Here is a 24,847-nt window from a genome sequence, read left to right as displayed (position 1 = left end):
TTTTGTATCACGAACATCTCCTATCAACTCTTCTTAATATTTACTTATAAACAAATGGTCATAATACAATCTGAGAATTGACTATTCTTTCAAAATATATTCTAAATGACTGACAAAGAAGTATCATGTTAACGAAAACTGCACTTTCTAAATACAGGTCCGGAATGAAACATATCTGTGTCGGGTGGAAACAAAACTAAAACGGCAATAGATGACAGACTGGAGACAGGTACTACGGCCGATTGTTGTTTAAATTTTCGTCAGTAAGAGTGATGGCATTGTTCACATATTAAACGGATATGACAGGAACATTGAACTGCATCTTGAATAACCAGCAGCGCGAACAACATCTACAACGTACGTCTTTGAAGCCACAACTCACAGAAACAATACCTATGTCTGCCTTCATATTTCTATGTCTCTTCCCAAATTCAAAGTTTCCCATGGATATGCTGGGTACGTATAGTTAGGTAATGAGTTTGAATGGTTAGGCGTACACCGACTGCGTATTTCCTTGTTCATAATTGCAGACCCGTGAAGATCCGGGGTAGAATAGGTCTTCAGCAACCCATGCTTGCCATAAAAGGCGACTATGCTTGTCGTAAGAGGCGACTAACGGGATCGGGAGGTCAGGCTCGCTGGCATGGTTGACACATGTCATCGGTTCCCAATTGCGCAGATCGATGCTCATGCTGTTGATCACTGGACTGTCTGGTCCAGACTCAATTATTTACAGACCGCCGCCATATAGCTGGGATATTGCTGAGAGCGGCGTAAAACTAAACTCACTCACTCACTCATAATTGCAACCGCTGGTTATCTCCGTCAAACTAGATTAAGTACAGTTCACCGTCACTTGGCTGAAACAGTGATGTGCGCGACGTTAAAGAACAAAGAAATATTTGTAGTCATCCCTGAAATTTATACCAGAATAAAGATTTTGGACTTTAAGTGTCGGAATATCATTAAGTGAAATGATACTTAAATCTTGCTCAATGAGGGGGCTTGTGTCGTATCAGGACACGGGACATGTTGGCAACTTGGTCGTCCACATATCCTCAAATCACGTTATCGGTCTTGTTTGTTTTTTATCAAATATAAGTCGGTCAGTGTTTGCAAAAAGATGCGTCATCTACACCAGATAGTCATTCGGTTTTCATACGAGCTGTGTTTACTCAAATAAATAACAACGACAAAACAATATCAACTCAGTGATCTTTAATGCCCATATAGTGCCTTGGGCGCTGTGCAGGGTGAATTCAATCACAGGCAAACTGTAGCGCAAATAAGGTTGCGTAACAAAGTGAAAATGACCAGTCTTCCTATACACGTGTGGCTTGCATACAGAAAGACCGGTCATTTTTCTCTCTGTTGCGCAAGCTCATGTGCACTACAGTTTGATTGTGACCCAATCAAAGAGCAAGTTGCGCATGTTTGAACCCTGTTCATAAGCCTGCATTGTTTTCATAACTCTGACCCTGCCCTTAAATTATAGTGAGGGGTTACCTGTTTAGGCCGTCTTTAACAGGAGATACAGAAATGGGCTGTCCATGTGTTATCCAGTTTTGGAAAGGAACCCTGGCATTTGGCGTAACAATGCTTCCCAAACACACAAACAGTGACATGGTGTTGATTTGTTGGGAGTAATTGTGCAATCGTCAGCTAAAAGTAATCATTTTAAGAATGATTATAATGTCACGGTCCCAGTAGCACCTATAGCCAAGGCAGGTGTTTGTATGTGATCGTATTTTTTGGACCGTTGTAAAATACGACAAACAAGATTTAAAAATACATTGTTTCGATTATATCTCAATGTGATCAAATATCAAGAGGAATTTTTGGTTCCGTCAGTTCCTAAGTACTGAGTGGACATAAGTTGATTCGTTGGTTTGGAGCGGTCATCCGGCTCAAGCGTGTAGAATGTGGTGAGGGGATGCGTTATGTCATTAGGTACGTGGTATTGTATTTGTGTATTGTGAATAGCAGGCGGATTAGGCACCTAATGGTTAAAAAATCAGAGTCACATTGGCATTTCTCTGCAAATGTTACCAACTACACCCGGAAGTGCTTGTTATGTGTGTCCTGGAATTGTGAGGTCATGCGGTTATCCTCTACACAGCTCTGTGAACAGTCCAACACCTGAAAACAGCATTATGATGCTGGCTGACACCTCGAACCAGAAAGCCCAGTAGAGATCGCTGGAGTCGTTGAAGGCGACGTAGATAACAGCACCCAACACCACCAATATACCTACAACAGACATCAATATATAACGTCAAAGCAAGAAAATCTTGATTCTCCACAGGAAACAGATTCCGTTAGATACAATGACAAAATGGAGATGCTAATAATATGAATTGATCTCTCAAATTCATTCCTAACACCAAGTGTTCGCGCAAAGGGTTAGCCTGTCCTGTCTTACGATAGCACTAATAAACGCCCAAATAAGGGCTGGCACACCTATTGAAAGATCAACGGTATCCCATAGTAACGAGCCAAAGTGTGGTATAAGAACACATTATAGCCTGCCCGTTCTCTCTGTGAGGTGAGGTGAAATTGGGTTTAACGTCGTGCTTGAGAATATTTCGCTCATATGACGACGTGCATGCGTGTGTATGTGTATGTGCGGCTGCTTGTACTAGCCCAGACTTAAGCTGGTTTTATAGTGCTAGCCCACTGAGATACCATGCCGCAGTGAAGCATGAATACCCCACTCAGACACATTATACTGACTCCGAGCCGACCGGTCCTTGTTGTACCGATTTATGCCGAGCGCCAGGCAGGACCAACAAGTACCATATTTTAACGTCTTTTGGTATGACGCGGTCGGGGATCGAACCCGCGACCTTCCGCTCTCCGGGCAGACGCTTTAACCACTACACCACGGAGGCGCTCTTCTCTCTGTGACTACTTTAACGTGTATGTGATGCCTTGACAGGACTGGTGCTCGTGATGCTCTTGATGTGGATCACTGGATTGTCTGGTCCAGACTCGATTATTTACAGACCGCCATATATATATTGCTGGAAGGGCGTTAAACAACAAGCACACTTGGCAGGTGTATAATATATTTGCAGTATATTGTAAGGTGCCTCTCACCAGCTCCAATTGCTGACAAGGCCGCAATAGTCAGAAGACTTTTGTTGCCGGTACGAAGGTGCACGATGGAAGCGATGATTCCAAATAAGGCAATGATAACTCCCAGGACAGCCATTGCTTGCACTGCCCTCAGCCATTCTGCAACACAACAGGTCGGGTGATTATACTACTGATATACAATGTTCGAACAAATTATAACAGGATATCAATACTAAAAACTTATATGTGTGCTAGCGAGATTGCTTGTAAGCCATAATAGTGTCTTCTTTAACAGACAAATCTCTGTATCGGATAGTTGAATAAAGCCTGTTGATTTGCCAATAACCACCTTTACTATTGTAAAATAGACCCACAGTATAGAGTTTGAGGCGTATGTAAATATTTACTGATAGCAACATTTTTTCTATATTCATATCTCTTCGATGCTTCTTATCGTCGACGCGCTCGGTGTCCAACACTGTATCAAATCTCAGATAACAAACATCAACGACAACAGGTTGTCACGATGTTACCGTGTGCTTAGACATCATCTTCAAGGACGTGTTGCCATAAATACACATATTCTTGCCCCTTTTCCCATCATATACAAGCATGAAGACGCAAAGCTTAGAATGTACGCCATATTGAATTCACCGGCTGGAGACACCCGACAACTGATTCGTGACACATAATAATCATCAACATATACACAGAAGGTTTATTTATTTATTTTATTTATTTATTTATTTATTTATTGAAACATCAGTATCGTAAACCTTTCAAATTCAGCAGTGGGGCAGCCCAGTGTTTAAAGCGTTCATTCGGCCCACCGAACGTCCGGGTTCGATTCCCCTTATGTTTACCATTTGCGTAGGTTTTCCACCTGCCACCCCCGTCACAGTGCTATATGCACCCTCAAATCCATCCCACTCACGTACAGGAGGTATGACATCTGTGTCACTACTTACGCCATTTATGTATCCTATTTTCGTCGTAGACAGAGGTACACGTTCCCTTATAACAGTCTTTCCAGATGCCGTTGTGGTAGCCTTCATTCCGAGTCCAGTATGGCGAGGCTGTTCCTGCTATATGAAGACACTGGCCAAGGATGTAAGTTAGCGAGCCCAACCTCCCCCCAGGAGTCGCTGGTATTGACATGCTTCTATAGTAAGCATACATGTCTGATATTTCTTAATCTCACAGTTGTATAATTTGATTGCTCTGGCAACCAAAAATGGGTCGAGTTCCCCTTGTTTGAGTAAGACCTGTCCTTGTCTTAATCCTCAGCGGTTGTTGACAAGGGGAGGTAATCAGCTTCCTCTACCAGTTTCATTAGATAACGGGAATGACTCACTAACTGACGACTGAAAGTTCCTGTGGACATCGGAGGTCTGTTGATGATAACTGTTTCTAGGCAACAGTTGTCACATGTACTGAATCATCCCAGGAGAAAGAAACAAAAAAAACAATCCTTCGTCAGTTTTTGCTGTTGTTCTTGGTCCAGACAAGATGTAATATTCCCAGTGAGTGTACTCTGGACTGTGATTGTCACACCAGTTGTGCAACCTCGCCAGCAGGTATTGAGATATGAGTGTCACTGGTAATGATAACGTGGTGTTTATCACTCGGTAAGGCTCCTCGATAAGTGAGTGAGTGAATCGGGTTAAGCCTCTTTCGAGAGTATATCAAATACACCACAACCCTTCACAATCATGCAGGTGCCCACTAATAAGTCAATGTGTTTTTTTATGTTTTCAATAAATAGTGTTTTTTAGTTGAAGGCATCCAATTTCAACTTAGATATTATGTTCAGTTTTGGCGGAACTTGGGAACTTATAACATCGCAACTTTGTTATGAGGTATCCAGACATTAAACACTTAATAACAGCCGCACATCTTAAAACACAGAAGGTGAGTCTCCTTACTGTGTCATTGTCTTTATCTGAAGCATATACATTGGTACTATTCAAAATTATGGACAACGCAATTCCTTCAAATTTGCATAACCTTACAGTTCTTCATATTGCTATAGTTAATAGTTCATGACAGATTGACTATAGTTCATGACAGATTGACTATAGTTCATGACGGATTGACTATAGTTCATGACAGATTGACTATAGTTCATGACAGATTGACTATAGTTCATGACAGATTGACTATAGTAACATGGCAGATTCAGGCGGTCCTTAACTTCTGTTAATACTGTATATTTCAAAGTATATCAAAATTTATAACTTTATATGCAAGAAATTAGGCTTGTCGGCAGTCATTATGTTAAATCCATACTTTTTGTGAACAAGTAAAGACAAACAAGGACTAACCTTTTATTCTCAATTAATGGGATCATAATATGCCAAAGCACACGCACATCATCACGCACATAGCATCAATCCAAACATCTTGGACGTGGGCCATCGGAAGAAGAGGCAAGGCAGATGCCCGTCGAATCCATTTCTCCACTACAGGAATTCATGGTAGCTCTCATGCATCCTGTCCAACGGATTGTACCTTCCGACATATCGCCTGGGCAAGGTGAAAAAAACTGTCAAATTGGACAGCTCTGATGGCAACCATCTCGAAATCTGTCTGGATCCTGGTTGGGACAAGTGGATTATTACTGATGCGTTGGACGTGTGTCTTGAGGAAACTCAGTTGGCGGCGGTAGGTAGCAGTGGTACGGCTGGGCATGAGGGCGTACACCATAGGATAAGATGCTGATCCAACTCTTGCATGGATGATATAAAACTGGTTCCACAAATCAGGGCTGGCGGTAATGGTTCCCTCCATATTGACAACATGTGCAGACTGGAGAGCTTCCAACTGGATATCTATATCAAAGACAGCCATCTTGTTATCTTCCCCATCACCAAACAACAGGGTTTCCGTCCAAATCCCTTCTAACTGAACTCCGGTCAGTATCATTGGAAGTCTGGGATCGGTGTGACTCTCGTGTCTGTATAGAGCGCTGTCAAGGTTTGTGCAGGATGGAAGGTGCGGATGGAAGAGTGGCTGCATTGTCTTGACCGTACTTCAGAACTTCATCCTGGTAGAGTGATTGCATCGGCATGCTAGGTTCTTCTCACGCTCGTTCACGAGGATTATGTCATTATTCAAAGCAAACACTGTGTTATGCTTGTCACTTGAGCCTATCTAATTAGGGGAGTAGTGATTGGATAATTAGGATAATTAGGACTGATCGACTGACCTATTATTACTGTAGGGGTCCGCCTTCGTCAATCTCACTCAAGTGTCTGACAACTGGGGTATCACCACGCTCACACCCAGTCCTTAACCCCTCAATTTACTGTTAAAGGAACGCTGAGTGTGTGTGGTTTTATATGTAGGTGTTATTCCCTATAGGCATTAGAAGACTCCTCCTTTATATGCATATGAATGTATAATCATTACAATGTGGACATGTGTTCCTCATATTCTGATTGCGTGATGTAAATACATCACTAGAGCCGGGACATATCAATAAGACAATATAATGTTGGTCACTTAATCCGTACATCCGTTCTTGTCACAAATTGATGGTATCATAAATTGTGACAGATGTAACCACAACTAGTATCGTCAGACAGGTCGTAACGGTACGAATGCTTTGTGGATCGGAACCAATAAATCTATGCATCCTATTTACCATTTCTTCTCGCGCTCTTTTGTCACTCCTTTATTGTAATGGACAAAATTCACTTACAGCTGAAGGCATTCTATCCAGTTCGTATATTAGAGCTAATGATAAAAAAAATGTATAATTTTGATAAAAACAAAAATAACATTTAAATTTAAAAGGAGCGTCAGATAGACGATTCAAATCCTGAACGTGAGGAAAACTATACCATGCAGGGCTTGTGTACATTACGGCGGGGGTACTCATGTGGGGAGTTGAGCTCGTGTCTTCGTCTAGACTACTCCACCGCCCCGTGGGGCATGAGACAACACCTAGCACAGGGCTGTTAGTTTGTTTCTTAGCGTTACAATCAAGAGGAGAAATAATCATATTTCTGTGAAACCTCGATTAACAGGACAGTACCGTTCCCCTATATATAATCGCAGTAGTCAATGGTATTCAATGGGTGTTGACATATTCTTTTTTACAAATCGAATGCAAAATACATTTCTTACATTGAGAAACTGGGTCTCTTTTGGTAGATATATAGTTCAATTCGCCAAGTGGTCACAGTATGTGAAGCCCATTTCTGGTGTCCCCAGCCGTCTTGATAAAAATAATTCTTATCTCTTTCTGCTGTATATAACAAACGCATCTTTGTTCTTTTTGTTTAACTCTGCCTACAGCACTATTCCACCTGTACGAGGGCAGCTGGTAAATACGGCACACATGTGAACCAAATCAACAAACTTCACAAATTTGAATCAATGAAATATACATACGTTCATTCAGTTCCTTCCCTTCCGAGAGAGAGACACATCCAGAGATGTCCGAGCAGGTCTTCCAGATGCCGGAGTGGGTCCCTGGAAGCGATGACCAGTACGGTGACACCACAGCCACGATGTGGCAAGCTGTCCCCAACACTATAACCCACACTAGAACTCTTGCACGGGCAGAAGGCGTGGGTAATATATGATCATAGCCAAGCATTGCTCAGAAAAGCTGATACTGAAGACTATTTCCAGTTTGACTGAAATGTTTGAAGTGTGGTAAACAACTGTTTTAAGGGAACACTTGTCTTCAAATCCATCCGTTTCCAGGCTAACAGCCGGATATTTTTAATTGTCTGAGCTCGGAAAAAATATTGTGCTAGGATCCGTCCATCACGAGTTAGCGACCATTTTGATAAAGACGACTATGTTCTGGAGACGGCGGGTGAACTATAGGATATAGTTGACAGAGGTCGGTTATCGGCCACTTAAGAGGGGATAACGATTGTTTAAGGAGCAACTTGTCCTCACTTGAAGACGTTCTTATCAAGTTTGGGAGATAGGGTATAGTTAGACTGATATTTACTCCCATAGGAAGGGTATTAAAGATATACGTGTCTGCAAAACAAATTCAGAAGGAGATTAAAACAATCGGAAATTCCTTGATTTCTGCCGTTGAAGCAATCTAAAGTTACCAAGTCATTGAGGACTTGAGTTGGACTATACTGTATTTAATTTATTCTCTTTGTTCTGGGAGACAGACAAGGGTGTAGTCTCAGCTGATGTATAACACACGTGGTAACATGTTTAACCGCCATGATTAAGTCCAGTATTGTAGTTTGTTATTTTACGCATGTGATCAGCAATATTCCAATACTTGAGTAGTGTGTGAGAGTGTGAGTATGGTTTTACGCCGCCTTTAGCAATATTCCAGCAATATCACCACGGGAGATGAAAAATGAGCTTCACACATTGCAACCATTTGGCGAATCGAACCCGGTCTTCGGCGTTAACCACTAGGCTAACCCGCCGCCCCTTTTGAGTACAGCAGAGTGTAAATAATCGAGGCTGGGAGAGACAACCAAATGATTGACAGCATGAACATCGATCAATCCTCGCAATTAGCCAAGTTGTAGATCCTGATCCATTTAGTTGAGACTGTTTAGTCAATCATAGCCTGCTTGGGTCCTCTATTCTGTCTGGTGTTGAGGACTTTGATAGACAGTATTTAATTAGTATACTTACATTTACTTAAATCGTACTGCCGGAACTGCTCGATATACTGGTGCTGTTAATGAAATATATAGCTGAGATATACAAGCTATAAGATCTATTCAATTGTATATCAGGGTACAATGGCCACACATCCTGACGGGCAAAAGAAGTAATCAGTTGAAAAATGGATTACTGGCGCTGTTGAAAGGTTACACACATGCACGCACACACACACACACACCTCGAGCGTGCACCCCCTCCTTTCTCATGAGTGTGCACTCACTCCTTCTCAAAAAGCTGTATCTGCTGATTTGTTCAGTCCAGAATCACCAGACCTCTGACATATATAGCCGGAGACTATTACTGACTGAGTTTGGTTTACGCCGCTTTTAGCAATATTCCAGCAATATCACGGCGGGGGACACCAGAAATGGGCTCCATTCATTGTACCCATGTGGGCATTCGAACCTGGGTCTTCGGCGTGACGAGCCAACGCTTTAACCACTAGACTACCCCACCGCCCCCCCGGAGACTATGGGTTCTATGGATATACAACGTCTTGACAATGATGCACGTCCCACCGTTAACGCTGCCATCAAACAAATGATGCACTGAAATGTCCAGTAGGTTGGTTATAAACATTTGGTTGATTGACATGTATAAATACAAGGTTGAATCGTGAAGGATTGGTGTTAATTTATACAACAGAGAGGGGTGTGATATGCGTATTCGATTATCAGTATAAAGGGACCGTTCATAATTTATGGCTAGGGGGTGGGGGTGATGATGATTTTTATGGACAAGAATGTACAATGTGAATGACCACCACCAGCCTATTTCATATTTTTTTAACCTTTTTAATTCGGCATCCCATTCAAATTTCCCTTAACTCGGTCGTTGGAGTTTTTTTTGGTAGTAACACCAATCTTTCAAAATTTTCTATGCTTCATTCCCCTCATTTCCTAAAAGTGTACTACCCCGTCGCCGAAATACCTTAGTTGTGTGTGCAACATTAAATAAAGCAAATAACTACTACTACTTCATTGACAATTGGGCTTACATTTCCCACGCTGCCTACAATATGTTTGTTGGCAGTTTGGGATGTAGGCAGTTCGGAACTGTAGGCAGTACGGGACCTAATCGCCAGGGATGTAGTGAATGTACTGGACAGATGTTCTTAGTCCATTCCTGTACTTTGGGAGAAACGTCTAGGAAAGGAAGTCTTTTTGCGTTTTTTCTCCATTGTGAATTGAATGCACTGATGATCCACGTTAAGATGTTTGAGTAGTTCTGTTTGGATTGATAAGAGGGGAGCCCATGGGCAGGTCGAGTATTTGCTTGAAGATGCAATATATGAGGTTGAGACTGTTTATGTCAGTGATAAGCTCATAATTGGCGGGAAGTAATAACGCCACATTCATTTGTACGAAAGAAATTGTACCATCCATTGAAATGTCACCCTTTTTCATCATACCATCTCCACCACTTAAAGACGTCATCTCTCAATACGTACAAATAATTCGTTACAAATTCGCGTGTTCACACTGTGATCATTGCTGTTATGTATTATAAATATGATTGTTTAGGTCGTTACCTTTTACGGAATGCATCGATGTTTACCTTGCACCTAAAATACCCCGTCACAGACAATATATATACCATGAAGTTTTTTTCAACGTTACAAATCCTGTGTAGGGTTCACCATTTTATTGTTGCCTTGTGAAAAAATTCAAAAAATTCAAGTCACTTATAAAAGTCCTGACTTGGGGCTAAAAAAATATCCTTGAAAAGTTTCAGTAAGTTTTCGTTACACATCTGCTGCATTTTCAAATGCCTGTTAGAAATTGCATTCAATTCGTGACCTACGTCGCGGAAACAGGCGACTAAAGTACTGTCGGAAATGCTAGAAAAATGGTTTTTGACTTATATTTAAAATTCAGAGGTATTACAGTTACTTAAATAACAAATATCACTTCAAGAAACATCTACCTAATGTAGACCGAGGGAATACATTTTGAGACATGCTCTAAAATGTGTTTTTACTGATGAAAATACCAAAAACTTAGAAAAATAAGGGGTAGTTGGACGTTATTTGAAACAAACATTAACTGCCTGTGTTACGTCATCGGCATGCACGCTGTCGACAGGTGAAATTGACACCTGAGCACACGCTCGGGCGAGGGTCATCTCAATAGATGTTTTCTGCAAAATGTTGAATATGTGTACGTATAGTATACGTATCAGTTATGTAAGGGATCATTTGTGTATGTGTGTTTGTTTTGAAATAAACATACGAATTACTGTACATTGGAAAGAATCCTATCACTTGTGTTATCTTATCGATTGATTGTAGAAATGTGCAACGTTTTAATAAATGTTTTGCATGTCAACAGTATATTTCAATGAAAAAATATGAATGTAATTCGGTCAGTTTAATCTAGTTGTGAACATTGGCCAAAGATTTAACGAACTCACTGGTGTAGCTTCTTTTTGAATATATATATTTTTCTTCTCATAAAGTTTGTAAACCGCCCGTCTAAGCACTCCCTTGTCAAAGTTGTCAAGGATGGTTTTACGTCCAGGTTTAGCATTTGAGACGGTCCCTGTCTTGTCTGATTTGTTTACAATATTGTTAACTTGTTGGTAAGACATGCCAACAGCTCTACAAGTTCTGTAATTAACCCTTTCTAAACTAATGAAAGGTTTACCTCTGTCTTTTTTAAGCAGAAAAAAACTATAAACCTTTGCAACAATCGACTGCAAATCGTTGGCCATAGTGGACGCTGTGATAAAGATGTGCATGCATGACGGGAAACTTATTTATCAAGACTTAACATTTATATTAATATTTCTTCAATAAAGAAAACGATAATTAAGTAAAGTAACACAAACATTCAACATTTATTTGTTTAGGAAAAACGTTAATTCATATTTTTACACCACCTGTATTATTAGCATAAATGTAAAGACTATTTCAGATTTCTGTTGTTGAACTCTGAAAAAAATCTTAAGTTGCTGTTTTGGTACCAAATTCTCTCCTGTAAACTGCCCTTTAAATGCATGGGAATGTTAAATTGATTGAAATAAAAATTAGGTAGACAATAGGCGAGTTGATATATTGACAACATAGTATATTTATCACCTTTATAAAGATATTCAGGCTAAAAAGCATTTTTCTAGCATTTCCGACAGTACTTTAGTTACGAATGATTGCATTCAAGTGGGAGTGATCATTGTATAGAATCGTGGTACTGAGACGCGGAAACTGGTTCCACTCGCAATAGGCGCAACAAATTATGCGTCGTTATAAACCTGTTAGACAAGCGCCCAGTCACTTTTGTTCAATGATCGCTCCCTTGTACCCATAATGCACAGGAGTTCCTGTTATAACTTGCATTGTCATTTACAGTAAGTGTTGAGGTTGGTTTCTACATTAGATTGGCATGGTGGTGAAACGAACTGATATTTACCTCCCCTGATCATATTCATTCACAGTGTATTATTTGAAAAAGTGGTTGTATTTTAACGATTTTCTCTCTAGACTGGGCAATATATTGTTTTTACCTATTCCTTCTGTTTTCGCTCACGTTACGTCCATGCTTATTCTGAAGATAAATCTGCTAACATGCCTGCGAGAAATGTCAAAATACTTTAGTTATAGTTAAACATTTAAAGGTGCAAGCATACAAAAGGCTTGATACTTTTCATCAGGTCAGTGTTAAGCCATATCGGCAAATACTCAAGAAATTCGGTGAAATTATCAGCGAAGAACCATATTCACTGGCGTGGTATCTACTTATTAGCGGATATGATAATAGAAGTGATACTTTGAATAATCTCATGAATCTGTGCTGCAGCTTGTGAGACGATGTTTTCATGTACATCAAGTCTGTTACAGAGGCCTTGTGTCCTTCCTTATTTAATCAATCTGTCACAAATGTCTTTCTGGTGATTATCATTGATGATTCCGAAGAATAATGCTGTTCATATTACGACAGTAACAAAATACTAACAATGCATGAGATATGGGAAGTTGCCATTCATTTATTTCATAACACATAACAGTCATGGGCAAAGAGTTAGCAAATGTTTGATACATTGTGTTGTGAATTCGTGTGTTGTGAATAATATTTTGATGTTTTTCTTTGCCATTTTCAGGATTAACCAATAGACAAGAATGGATCGCTTATTAAGACTGGGTGGAGGAATGCCAGGGCTTGGTCAAGTAAGTAGAACGAGGACGTTGTCAACATAGAAAACACATTTCTATGTTGACAGGAACGCTTCTCATCAGGTTTTGCAAAACCCCACTGTACTGAGATTATATTAATCTCATGAGAGTGAATTATGATGTTGCCCCAACCAAGTTCTGCTTAGTCACAATGCATAATACTTTTAAAATTTTATGACATTGGGTAGCTACTGATTTCCTGAATTTGAAATAGACAAATGAAATTAATGTTTTCAAACTTTTGTCAGTTCTTTGTTCTTAAGGCTGACTGAAAAACAAATTGTTTTAATTTTAAGTCTCTGATGTTTTCTCTTTCAGTGATAATCACCGGTATGGTCATGATGATACTCATGATGATAGTACTTATTAACTGAAAAACAACGTAAATATTGTTTCTTTCCTAGGGTGCTGCCCCATCAGATGCTCCTGTTGTAGACACAGCAGAACAAGTCTACATATCATCTTTGGCACTGCTTAAAGTAAGAAGGGTTGTTTCTACAGGGAGAATGTTGTAGCTCATCATGTATAATCAGTGATTGTGCATCCTCTGTATTTCCTTGGACTACATTTCTATAAACTTTACACTTACAACAGGAACGTTTCACATAGTACTTGCAATCACAAAGTACCTGCCTTTGATTGTCAGGAGCCAGTTAGATTTACTAATTTAATCAGTCTAACAGAACAATCAATGGTCTAACAGTAATTCAAGTTACAAATCAGCCTGAATGTTGGGGTGGCAAAATCAACACCATGAAAGCTGCTAATGATTACATTAATGTTTGCAAGAAACACATTGTGGAAAAACGGACTAACACTTTCAAGAGAGCACTCACAAATCCTTTTTATGTAAATAACTTTAATAAGGTCTTCATGAGTGTTTAAACTGGCAGATCCAACTCACCCCACAACTGGTTCCTTGTTCCGTATCGTGGCTTTTTATTGGTTGGTAAATCTATTAGCTTTGATGATGATAACCCCTGGAATGGATCCAGGGATTTGAGTAAACTCTTCTGGGTTTATGCACAATTAATCAGTAGTGTCAGAAATGTGTTCTTATTTTGGTCAGGCTCATGTTAGATATGTTAGTGATTGACAAAATTATTTCAAGCAAACAGTACTCTTTCCAGGGGAACAGTTAACCTATTGCCAGAACTAACTATGTCCCAGACAGATATTGTTATGCGTATATACTTTAATTTTAATCTCTTTACACCAAGTGCATGACATGGTGTATTCATACATAATTGAAAATTCAAAGATCAAAAGTGCTGAGTTCTTGTTCAGAATCCTGCTTGTAATTTTTCTTCTAACTTACACTTTTTTCTGACTGCTTGAAACTGTAGATGCATAAACAGACAGGTGATATATAGAGATTATTACACGAGCAAGTGTGTCATACGACTTATACGAAAGTGTGAAATTTTGTATTGCGAGGGCGAAGGCAATACATAATTTTGCACTAGTTTCATAGAAGTCATATGACACACTTGCTCGAGTGTAATATTATCTTTATTGTCCATTTCATTCATGTACATTTGTGCAGTAAAACATGATAAGCAAGTGTGACGGCCCTGCTAATTGACATCACGTTCCATTGTTTAACGACATCACAGACAACGAAATACAGAAACATTGATTCACATGTGCACATATGATATATATAACACTGGTTATGTTCACCATATGGATAATAGATGGATGTGATAAATATCTGATAGGTTGACAGACAAAACATCAGTTTTCATACATTTTCTATAACCAGCTCAGAACACTTCAAACTTTTTAAATAGGCACCCATTTGGTTAAATTGATTGCATGAGAAAAAGGAAACATGTGTTTATGTTAATTTTCTACCCACAGTATCCATCAACAAGGATAACATGACCTCATATATTTTCAACATGTTAAATGATAGATGTTTTAGTAGATCTGAAAATATTAAAGTTAAAATAGTGTCTGTCTTGTACAAGCAGGAGAAGTCAGTCAATTAATAATTGTTTTATGTCTGTATTCAGATGCTGAAGCATGGACGAGCTGGTGTACCGATGGAGGTTATGGGTCTCATGTTGGGGGAGTTTGTGGATGACTACACTGTCAGAGTCATTGATGTATTTGCCATGCCACAGTCAGGAACAGTGAGTATCAACAAATCCTTCTATGTAGTTAATCAGTGTTAAATAGGATCCAGCGTTTATCATGTTTATTAGCATGCTTAGAATGGGTCTCCAATATCTTTGAGCTTGTCTTCAAATAAATCCATGCAAGCACAATTTTCATTAAGGTGACTGTATTCACTGTAAGTGATGCTTCTTATTGATAAAACTTTGAGGACTAGTGTGTGTCTTTTTTCACCTCAGGGTGTGAGTGTAGAAGCAGTGGATCCAGTGTTTCAGGCCAAGATGTTGGATATGTTGAAACAGACAGGAAGGTCAGTATTGGCAACTGTGTGCAGCATAACGCAATAGCCTCTATACTTATACCTGACGTTACTTGATTCTGATAGTAATGGTGCTTTAGTTGAATTAAATTTTAGATAAAATTGACTGCAAACAAAAATTCCAACAGACTGCCTGTCTGCAGTATGGTCTCCAGACCCCAAAACGTGAGTTTGTAGTATATAAATATATGCATAGAAGAATAAAACATTCCTGCTGACAATAATTCTTGTATATTGAAAGATTTAATTGTGTGAATTTCCTTCGATACTGTTATCGAACTGACCAGAACCGGAGGTACCTCCCTTATTTGACCTAGTTTTAAGACACCTCTTGAAAATAGCTCTCTTGTATATATTTCTCTATAGAATTTATACCAGTTGTTATGAAGATAGTGATACAGCGGCCATTTCCTCAATATTTATTTACTAGAGGATGGATTTGACTTGTGGTAATGCCTTTTTTCAGCTTTTATGTTTTCAGATTACTTTTATTATCTTGTTTTCACAATTTTTTTATAAACATTCATATCAGTAGGCACTTGAGATATAATACCAGTACACACATTATGAAGCAATATGGCTGATAAGATAAGAATAGCTTCAGCCAATTGTAGAGGCCTGGCAGAAAAGAGAAAACGTAAAGAAATTATGAACCTTTGGCGTAAAAGGAAGTTTTCAATTATATGCCTGCAAGATATTTGTATTTGCAAGGAAGATGAAACTACTATGAGAAATGAATGGGGTCTCCAAAGCATTATAGCACCATATAAATCAAATGCAAGAGGGGTCGCTATTTTATTTAACAATAATTTGGAAGTAAGTATCCACAAATTCATGACTGACAACAGTGGAAACTATATAATAGCAGATGTAACTATAGAAGGAATAAGAATCCATTGACTAATATATATGGTCCTAATCAAGATGAACCTGATTTTTATAATGCATTATTTCATAATATTGATGAATTTGAAAATGAATCTTTCATAATATGTGGAGACTGGAACTTAGTTCTTATTCCTTCCATAGACTTAGAAAATTATAAAAATATCAATAATCCAAAAGCAAGAAAAGTAGTGTTAGACAATATAGAAAAGTATGACTGTATACATTTGTAAAAATATTGAGTGATATTTTCAAGACAGAAAAGTTTATTGCCAGTAAGAATCAAAACATATTACAATTTGACAGAAAAAGGTCATCTCTACTGTACACATTCCCAGCTTAATGAAGATTCCAATAGGTGTAATGCCAACCCATATGAATTTCTGTATTATTGTGTACAAGTCCTGTTGCATCATGTACTTATTATATTTCTATCTACTGATTTTAAATGAATAAAAAACAAAATCCCAACATACTTGGAAACCTATTTATAACCAACATCAAAACTTACAGATAGCATGTATTATGCAAATCCTCCTCTACACAGCTGTATTGTTTTTTCTTAAGTAGTATAAGGTAATCATTGCTAAAAGACAGCTGACTGAGTTTAACCGCGGTCATTACAGCTTAATGAGGTCCTTAAATTCCTGGGTGCTGTTCCACAAAGCCACTGTAGCACTGCATGTGTCAGACGTCCTTGTTAATTTATGGGTGCTACTGTAACCTTGAGCTAAGATCACTTTGTAAAACAGCACTTTGAGTGTGCCCTGTCTGCGTATGTGTTTCCTTTGTAGATACAATAATTCAGCTTGGTGTTCTACCTTGTTTAGAGAGATCATTTGAAATATCATTCACACTTTGGTTTCAATTTGGGTTATAATGTCAGTGAGTATTTTGTGTTTGTATTTGACAGACCTGAGATGGTGGTTGGATGGTATCACTCCCATCCAGGCTTTGGCTGTTGGTTGTCAGGAGTGGACATCAACACACAACAGAGCTTTGAGGCTCTGTCCGAGAGAGCTGTTGCAGTTGTTGTAGATCCCATACAGAGTGTGAAGGGCAAGGTCAGTGGGTTCAGTCTAATGCTGTGGAAATTGTTGTTGAGTTATATTTCTTGGACACTTTGCAGAACTATTCCATATTTTACACAGATGTTTAGGGGATGCTGAATAACATTTTGTCAGTGATTTTAACGCCAGTGTTCTCAGCTACCTAGTTCAAATCCAGTAAATCAACTGTATTGCTTACACCTCGCATGGAGTTCGCAGAATATGTACACGGACATGGGGAGGGATATCCCAAAAATGTCACAGACATAACTTTCAGCATCATGACCTACCATGCAGCAATCCAATACACATATAATTGATGCAAGATGACAACCTTGCTTAAATACTGACTAATCAACTGATGACATTCAAATCCGATACTATGTCAGTCAAATATGAGGGAATGAATTGTAATCAGCGCTTCAAATTTACCACTAAAAGTTACGACAAATGTGCATCTGCAGTCACCTTTTCCTTTGGAACCTAAACTGAAAGATGTTTCCATGAATTTAACATGAATATGTGATATGATACATATCATGATCAATGATGATGTATGAATTTTTGTGGTAAGCATTGTGTTGTGACCTTACTGTGTATGATTTAACCCCCATGTACATTTGTGCATCAAAAGCCTCTCATCCAACCTGTGCACCCTTTAATAAATGACTGGTCCCTGAGCAAGTCGTTGGACATTTCTTGTGCATTTATTTGATGCCACACACCTATTGACCTCTTCTTTACACATTAAAATACTGAAATAATAATGTTTTGTGACAGGTTGTTATTGATGCTTTCCGTCTCATCAACCCGAACATGATGGTTCTTGGTCAGGAACCTAGACAGACTACATCCAATCTTGGTCATCTCAACAAGCCTTCTATACAGGTAGATAAGTACTGTCTGCTATGAGGCAGTGTCCTAGGTGTGTTACATCTACCTACAGTACAACCAGAAATTATTGAGAATTTAAAGGTTGTAAAGTTTAATATTTTTCACTCATTTTACTCACATATTAAATGTGAATATTAGCAGAACATAACTCCAGATTCAAAGACAGGTGAACTGTTAGTATTTTGTCAAGTCACCATGGGCAGCAATGCAGGCTTCAATGCAGCGGGGCATACTACTGATCAAAGAAGTTAGAAAGTCGTGGTCCATGCTGTCCCAATATCTGACCACCTCTTCTTTCATTTCAGCAATATTTGTCAGATTTTTCTTCTTGACACTTTCCTTCATAGGTCCCCAAACATTTTCTAGTTTGTGAAGAGTTATCCCCATTTGTTTACTTGCTAGCAGACAACACTTTCAGTGATCCTCAGTATGGATAATTTAGAGAAGAGGAAGTTGATTTCTGAGTATTGTCCCCCGGGATGTCAGATCAGGAATATTGATTTCAAGTAGAACAGGCAGTCCGTGTCTTTCATTTCAGCAATATTTGTCAGATTTTTCTTATTGACACTTTCCTTCATAAGTCCCCAAACATTTTCTATTGGATTTAGGTCAGGGCTATAGCTTGGCCAATCTAATAATGTCATATTTTGGGTCCGAAACCAGGCCTGTGAATGCTTTGAACGATGTTTTGGGTCGTTGTCCTGCTGGAAAATCCAAAAATTTCCATAGAACACGTGAGCAGATGGAAGTAAATGTCCCTCGAGAATATAAATGTTAGTATGTATGTATGTGTACCGCTCACTGTTCATATTCCCTTCAAATACACAGATGGGCGTTGCCCCTACCACAGATATCACAGTGTATTAGGAAACAGCCACACGAAACTTTCATCTGAGAAAATCACATTGTCCCAGTTAAAATTTCTATGCTGTAAGCACCAGTTCAACCTTCGCTCCTTTTGTTTAGGTTTCATGATTGGTGATGGAATTCCTCGACTTTTCTGCCAACCCATTGCATGCAGCTCAGTTCTAATTGTCTCCTTAGAGACAGCCACAGTTCCTCTATCAATCATATCCAGCCTTAAGTTTTATAAAACTCCTTCGTTTGTTTTTAGAAACAAGAATATCAAGCCGCCACCTGTCACCGACAGTCAATTTTCTGGGCCTACCTGCGCCTCCCTGGTGCTCAATGCCATATCCATGTGCAATATTTTTCAAAACTCGATAAACAGTGGACAAAGGGATGCCTGTTCTACTTGAAATCACTTTAGCTGATCTGATGTCCTTGTTATAATACTCTAAAATCAACTTCCTCTTCTCTAAATTATCCATACTGAGGATCACTGAAAGTGTTGTCTGCTAGCAAGTAAACAAATGGGGATAACTCTTCACAAACTAATGAAAAAGGATTAACGGAGTTGTCTCTCTTGAATGAAACCAAGCATTTGATAGCTGGTCAAGGTTGTTTATACTAGAAATCCAATTAAACATATTCCTAAAATTCTCAATAATTTCTGGTCATGCTATATGTTATTAGAATTGTGGTGAATTGACGGTTATATTTACTGTCATTTACAAACAGATCCAGGTGTCCAGCAACCATTGCTTGTTGTAAGAGGTGACTAACAGGATCTAGTGGTCAGGCTTGCTGACTTGGTTGATGCATGTCATCATATCACAGTTACGTGATATCAGTCATGGGAATGTTTGGTCCAGCCTTGTTTATAGACCATCAGATATATGAAAAATTGCTGAGTTAATGTTAAACAGGTGGATTAGCAGAGTAGCTCTCGTTTAAATGATTATTTTGTTCTGTATTTGTCTGCATAACTTAAACATCAAAAATCATGTTTCATTTCTGTTTCCTGTTGAATTTTGCTTTTGTGTATGAGATAATTGGAACAATTGTAATCTTTAGGCTCTGATCCATGGGCTCAATAGACACTACTATTCCATTGCCATCAACTACCGCAAGAATGAACTAGAACAAAAGGTATGTAATTGAGATACGACATAACCCATTGTACTACATTGCTCTTTGAAAACAGCATGGTGATATTTATACTACTTCTGTATATGAAATAGGAAGAAACAAAGAAGTACAACTTAAATGTAATCAGGTGAAAGTACATGATTCTATTTTTTAATGATACCAGAAATTTGTAGATCATTAGATTTGTGTATGCTTACAGTGAATGACTTATGTGTATGTTTCCAAAAACAACCAATATTAGGACCTTGGTGACATTATTGTCACATACTTTTGAAATGAATTGTGAATGATCGTATGCCACGATGTGCCATTTTCTCTTTAGATTTTTTCTAGCACCTGTCAGTATTTCTTGATGTCCATGGCCAGTTACATCTGCCATACTTTCTTGATTACAAGTTTCCCTCAAGCTTGTCATTGTCCCCTTGATCACTCTGATAAGTTCTCTGAAGCATATGTCTGCATCTTAATGAACTGTAAGGTATGTCCATTCACACATTATGGATGCTAGCATGTACATCTTGTTTGACTGGAGCCTCTGTCTGGCTGCAGATGTTGCTGAACCTGCACAAGAAGAGCTGGGTTGATGGTCTGATGCTGCAGGACTACAACACCCACTGCAGCCTCAATGAGAAAACTGTCAAGGAGATGCTTGATCTGGCCAAGAACTACTCCAAGGTGAGATTACTGTATTTGTGGTCTGAACCAAGGATCTGGTGGTCACAATGTTGACTTGTTGGTTCGTAGGTCATCTTATAATTTGTTACAGAGTCTGTCAATCTTTGTTTAAAGGGTTCAGACTGAAAACCAAATTAGGAGAAAATGCCATTTAAAATCTCCCAATTTACGTTAATATAAATGGCAGTGTTTATGGCTTTGTAGGAACAACCTGCAATTTAGTGAAAACAGGACGAGTAAATAGGAACAGGTTGTAATACTTCATTTTATGTTTAAAGTGTGGCATTGATTGCAAAATCAGAAATTTAAAATAACCAGGTTAGAAGTGCTTTTTCATCTATGTTATCAACATGCCTGCAGTATTGATACCTGTCTGGCAACATTTCTTACCAAGAATGAATTGTAAATTTTGAGATTTCATTGAGTTCATTCTAAAGTGCAGTAACTATTGTTGTCTCTCATAAGGATTGTTTTCCCTTATTTTATTTTCAGGCTTTAGAGGAAGAGGAAACGATGACACCGGAGCAGCTTGCTATAAAAAATGTTGGAAAACAGGTAAATTGTCAACTTCACTTTGTGAAGCCCATTTCTGGTGTCCCTAGCCGTGATGTTGCTGGAATATTGCTAAAAGCGGCATAAAACCAAACTCAGTCGGTCAGTCAGTCAACTTCACTTATCATGTTTTTCCACAGATTACCTCCCTTGGTATTAATGCACAGGCTGTAATCATATTTTTTAGTGGGCTCCAAATTGTGAAACAATAACTACAAAAGGCCACCAGTGAAAGACTATGGTGCTTATTTATTTGGAGATTGGGACCTCATGACCAGTCCTATGAATATATCTACCTAAGATGATATCTTCCCATGGACTTCTTCCCAGAATGCCCTAGAATATTCTGAACGGTTTCTCATGTTTATTCAAAATGTCTAATTGTCTTTATGTCCAAACCTTCACCAACTACCTTCACTGGGATGGAAGTCAAGATATTATAAAGATGAAAGTCACTGATATTTTTGTTTTGTTACAGGCAGTTTCTTTTGGATAACTTTCTTATAAAAATTGTCTTTTTATACAAAAAATCAAACTTGCACTTGTTAATGCTTTTGAAAACAGGAAGTGGCATTATGAAGTGTCAATAACTCTCTTATTAAGCTAGGTTGAGCCACAGAACCTTTCGTTTTTAAGTTAGGCATGTATTTTCAAAAACAGGAACTGGTGTCTTTAGATCACAATTGTGGTTAGCCAGGGTATATCACTTTTCTGGTTGCAACTTATGTAAATATGTGTGGCCCAAAGGTAACGTCATCAGACTATCATCATTAACAAAACACAAATCCATTTTCAGTTCTGATCGGGGGCAGTGGGGTAGCCTAGTCGTTGAAGCGTTCACTTGTCATGCTGATGACCCGTGTTCGATTCCCCACATGGGTAGAATGTGTGAAGCCTACTAGTATTTCTGGTGTCTCCCAACATGATATTGCTGGAATATTGCTAAAAGCCGCTTAAACCTCACTCTAATTCTGATCATGTCTCTTTTGTTGGCAGGATCCCAAAGCGTCACTTAGAAGAGCATGTTGATGTCCTGATGACCAAGAACATTGTGCAGTGTCTGGGCTCCATGCTGCATACAGTTGTATTTAAATAGACACTTACCGTATATCATCATGTGGAGTCACCAATTCTAGCCAAGGGGAAAAACTACATCAAATAACGTTTTGTGTACTTGGAATACAGCAACCAGCTGATCATAACACTTGATGGTTGAACTGGCGTATGTCAAGGATAATGTCAAGGGGAACAGGAACTCAGACAGTTGTAGAAGTTTGAATATTGCTTGTGGTGTGGACGTTTGAGATGGCTGGATTCAGAAGAGAAGATGCACACAAGTGCTTATCTCCTTGTACATACAACTTTATGCTCTTGTCAGTTTCCATTGTATTGCTTAAGATCATTTCATTTGTACAAAATTTATGTCAATGAAAACATTATAAACAATGTGTGTGTTCTGTTTATACTGACAGCCGCCAGAAACAAAAATTGACCAAGTTGTATTTCAAAGCAATTAGGTGGGAGTGTCGGATAATATTTTTGTTCAAGGCACTAAGGGCACTCGTGTCTTTGTGAAGATTTAAAGATTTAAAAAAAAAATTTCTTTGAGATGACCCCCGACTCGAATGCTACACAGTACAATACATTATGACATAATGTATTGTACAATGATGTATTGTACTTTGTAGCATTTTGAGTTGGGGGTCATCTCAAATGTTTTATGTGTTTTTAACATCTTTAATCCTCGCAAAGACACGAGGGCCTGTGACTCATGGGGGATTAAAACATACTATCACCCTTTGGAGAGGTCTTGATACTTGGATGGCAATTGCATTTCGCTGAAGTTGGCTTAAGAGGCTGAGTTAATCAGCTGCATGCACAATGAGTACAAGCATTAATATACTGAGTCAAAAAAGAAACTTCACATTCTTTCATCAGGGCACTATAAAAGAACAAGAGATGGTTAAAATGTTATTATTTCATTGCTGAGATCTGTGTGATGTACTCGATACACTGACAGTGCCATAATCAGTTCCATTAGGCTACACCGCCGTTCCAAAACATGGGTATACAGAATGTCAAGTCACAAGAATGAAAATGCGAAATTTCTCAGTTCAATATCGTGTATGGCCGCCCCGCGCATTCACCACTGCCAAACACCGTCTCCTTATCGACTGCCTGATGCTTGTGAACACGTGGTTGGGGATTCTGCGCCATTGCTCTTGCAAGGCAGCGCCAAGTTCCTGCAAATTCTGAGGTTGGTTCCTAAGACCACGAAGCCTTCTCCCAAGTGCATCCCAAACGTGCTCTATTGGATTAAGGTCAGGGGACCTTGATGGCCAGTCCATCACGTTGATTCCAGCGTTTTGAAGGAAATTTCGTGTCAACATCACGGTATGCGGCTGAGCATTATCATGCTGGAACCGTAGACCTGGGCCATGAGCCGCCATGAAAGGAACGAGTTCAGGGGTGAGCACCTGGTCGCTGTAAGCAGCAGCTGTGAGGTTTGGGCGGATGACCAGAAGTCGGAACGTTTTTCCACAGAAAGCACCCCACACCATGCAACTTCCGCCCCGAATCTGTCGACTTCCTGTACACAACATTGGGCATACCGTTCACGGCGTCGTCTCCAGACTCTATGCCTGCCGTCCAGCGAATCTGAGGGTAAACCTTGATTCATCGCTAAAGGCGACTTCGATTCCAGTCTCTCTGGGTCCATCAGAGATGACGTTGGGTCCACAGCAGACGTTGACGCTGATGAAGCGGCGTCAATATTGGCCCACGATATGGACGCGTCGAGAATAGAGATTGGCAGCCCGCGAAACCGATTCGAATGGTCTGTGAGGACAGTCGACCTCTAAACATCTCAGCCCTGGTTCGTGTAGCCGGCAGAAATCTGTCACGTAGGTGACGTAGACGATTTGACGGTCTTCTGCTGCGTGACGTCACACATAGAAGACCGACCTTGGGCGATCAGAAGTGGTGCCAGTTTGTTGTAGACGACCTCGCCAAAGTCATACACAGTCACGAAGGCTGCATCCCATTGCTCTTGCGACGTCAATAACTGATCTTCCCGCTTGCAACATGCCAACGGCACGCGTTCAAGTTGCACATTTGACAATCGTAGCATTTCAAGTACCGTTAGAACTGTGGTTTAAAAGTGTTTTTTCAATTCTTGAGGCCAATGCAAACACGTGCATATAAAGAAAACTTCGATGCGAAGATCACGTGATCGACTGCACGTGCAAAACCTGATTTGGCACTAACGTCATTTGCACGACGAATGGATGGGTTTGAGTGGATTTTGCTAACGTTTTTCTAGAGTCAAAAGATAGGGATCCCATTTCGGATACATAGATGTATCATCAGAGAAAAATTATTCATTATTTTTCAAATTACATTTTGTGAAGTTTCTTTTTTGACTTGGTATATAATGAAAGGTAGAACATG

At 39.3% G+C, this 24,847-nt stretch overlaps 2 protein-coding genes across 5 annotated transcripts; one reads left to right on the top strand and one right to left on the bottom strand.

The window, feature by feature from the left end:
* Window positions 1-1,203: 1,203 nt before the first annotated feature.
* LOC124291391 (claudin domain-containing protein 2-like) lies at window positions 1,204-7,782 on the bottom strand. Of its 2 annotated transcripts, none has more exons than XM_046728377.1 (3): window positions 7,477-7,782; window positions 3,100-3,237; window positions 1,204-2,250 (listed from the first exon to the last, which is right to left on the bottom strand). In XM_046728377.1, exons 1-3 carry the CDS (start codon window positions 7,682-7,684, stop codon window positions 2,105-2,107), a joined length of 492 nt encoding a protein of 163 aa, XP_046584333.1. In that variant the 5' UTR covers window positions 7,685-7,782; the 3' UTR covers window positions 1,204-2,104. The 2 variants fall into 2 exon arrangements, with proteins under 2 accessions (XP_046584333.1, XP_046584332.1); XM_046728376.1 differs by lacking the exon at window positions 7,477-7,782 and adding an exon at window positions 4,047-4,659.
* A 4,246-nt stretch (window positions 7,783-12,028) lies between these two features.
* On the top strand, window positions 12,029-22,843 carry LOC124291352 (26S proteasome non-ATPase regulatory subunit 14). 3 transcript variants are annotated; one of them, XM_046728335.1, is made up of 11 exons: window positions 12,029-12,087; window positions 12,838-12,904; window positions 13,315-13,389; window positions 14,929-15,048; window positions 15,271-15,341; window positions 17,149-17,299; window positions 18,065-18,172; window positions 20,096-20,170; window positions 20,720-20,845; window positions 21,338-21,397; window positions 22,392-22,843. In XM_046728335.1, exons 2-11 carry the CDS (start codon window positions 12,857-12,859, stop codon window positions 22,491-22,493), a joined length of 936 nt encoding a protein of 311 aa, XP_046584291.1. In that variant the 5' UTR covers window positions 12,029-12,087; window positions 12,838-12,856; the 3' UTR covers window positions 22,494-22,843. The 3 variants fall into 3 exon arrangements, with proteins under 3 accessions (XP_046584291.1, XP_046584289.1, XP_046584290.1); XM_046728333.1 differs by having other exon boundaries at window positions 12,030-12,087; window positions 21,338-21,400; window positions 22,394-22,843; XM_046728334.1 differs by having other exon boundaries at window positions 12,046-12,099; window positions 21,338-21,400; window positions 22,394-22,843.
* The last annotated feature ends 2,004 nt before the right edge of the window (window positions 22,844-24,847 follow it).

This window comes from Haliotis rubra, unplaced genomic scaffold, assembly GCF_003918875.1.
Source record: "Haliotis rubra isolate DU_JTF1 unplaced genomic scaffold, ASM391887v1 Scf49, whole genome shotgun sequence".
NCBI classification, from domain to species: domain Eukaryota; kingdom Metazoa; phylum Mollusca; class Gastropoda; order Lepetellida; family Haliotidae; genus Haliotis; species Haliotis rubra.
Note: the sequence above shows the minus strand (reverse complement) of the source record. Positions and strands in the feature narration are given on the sequence as shown.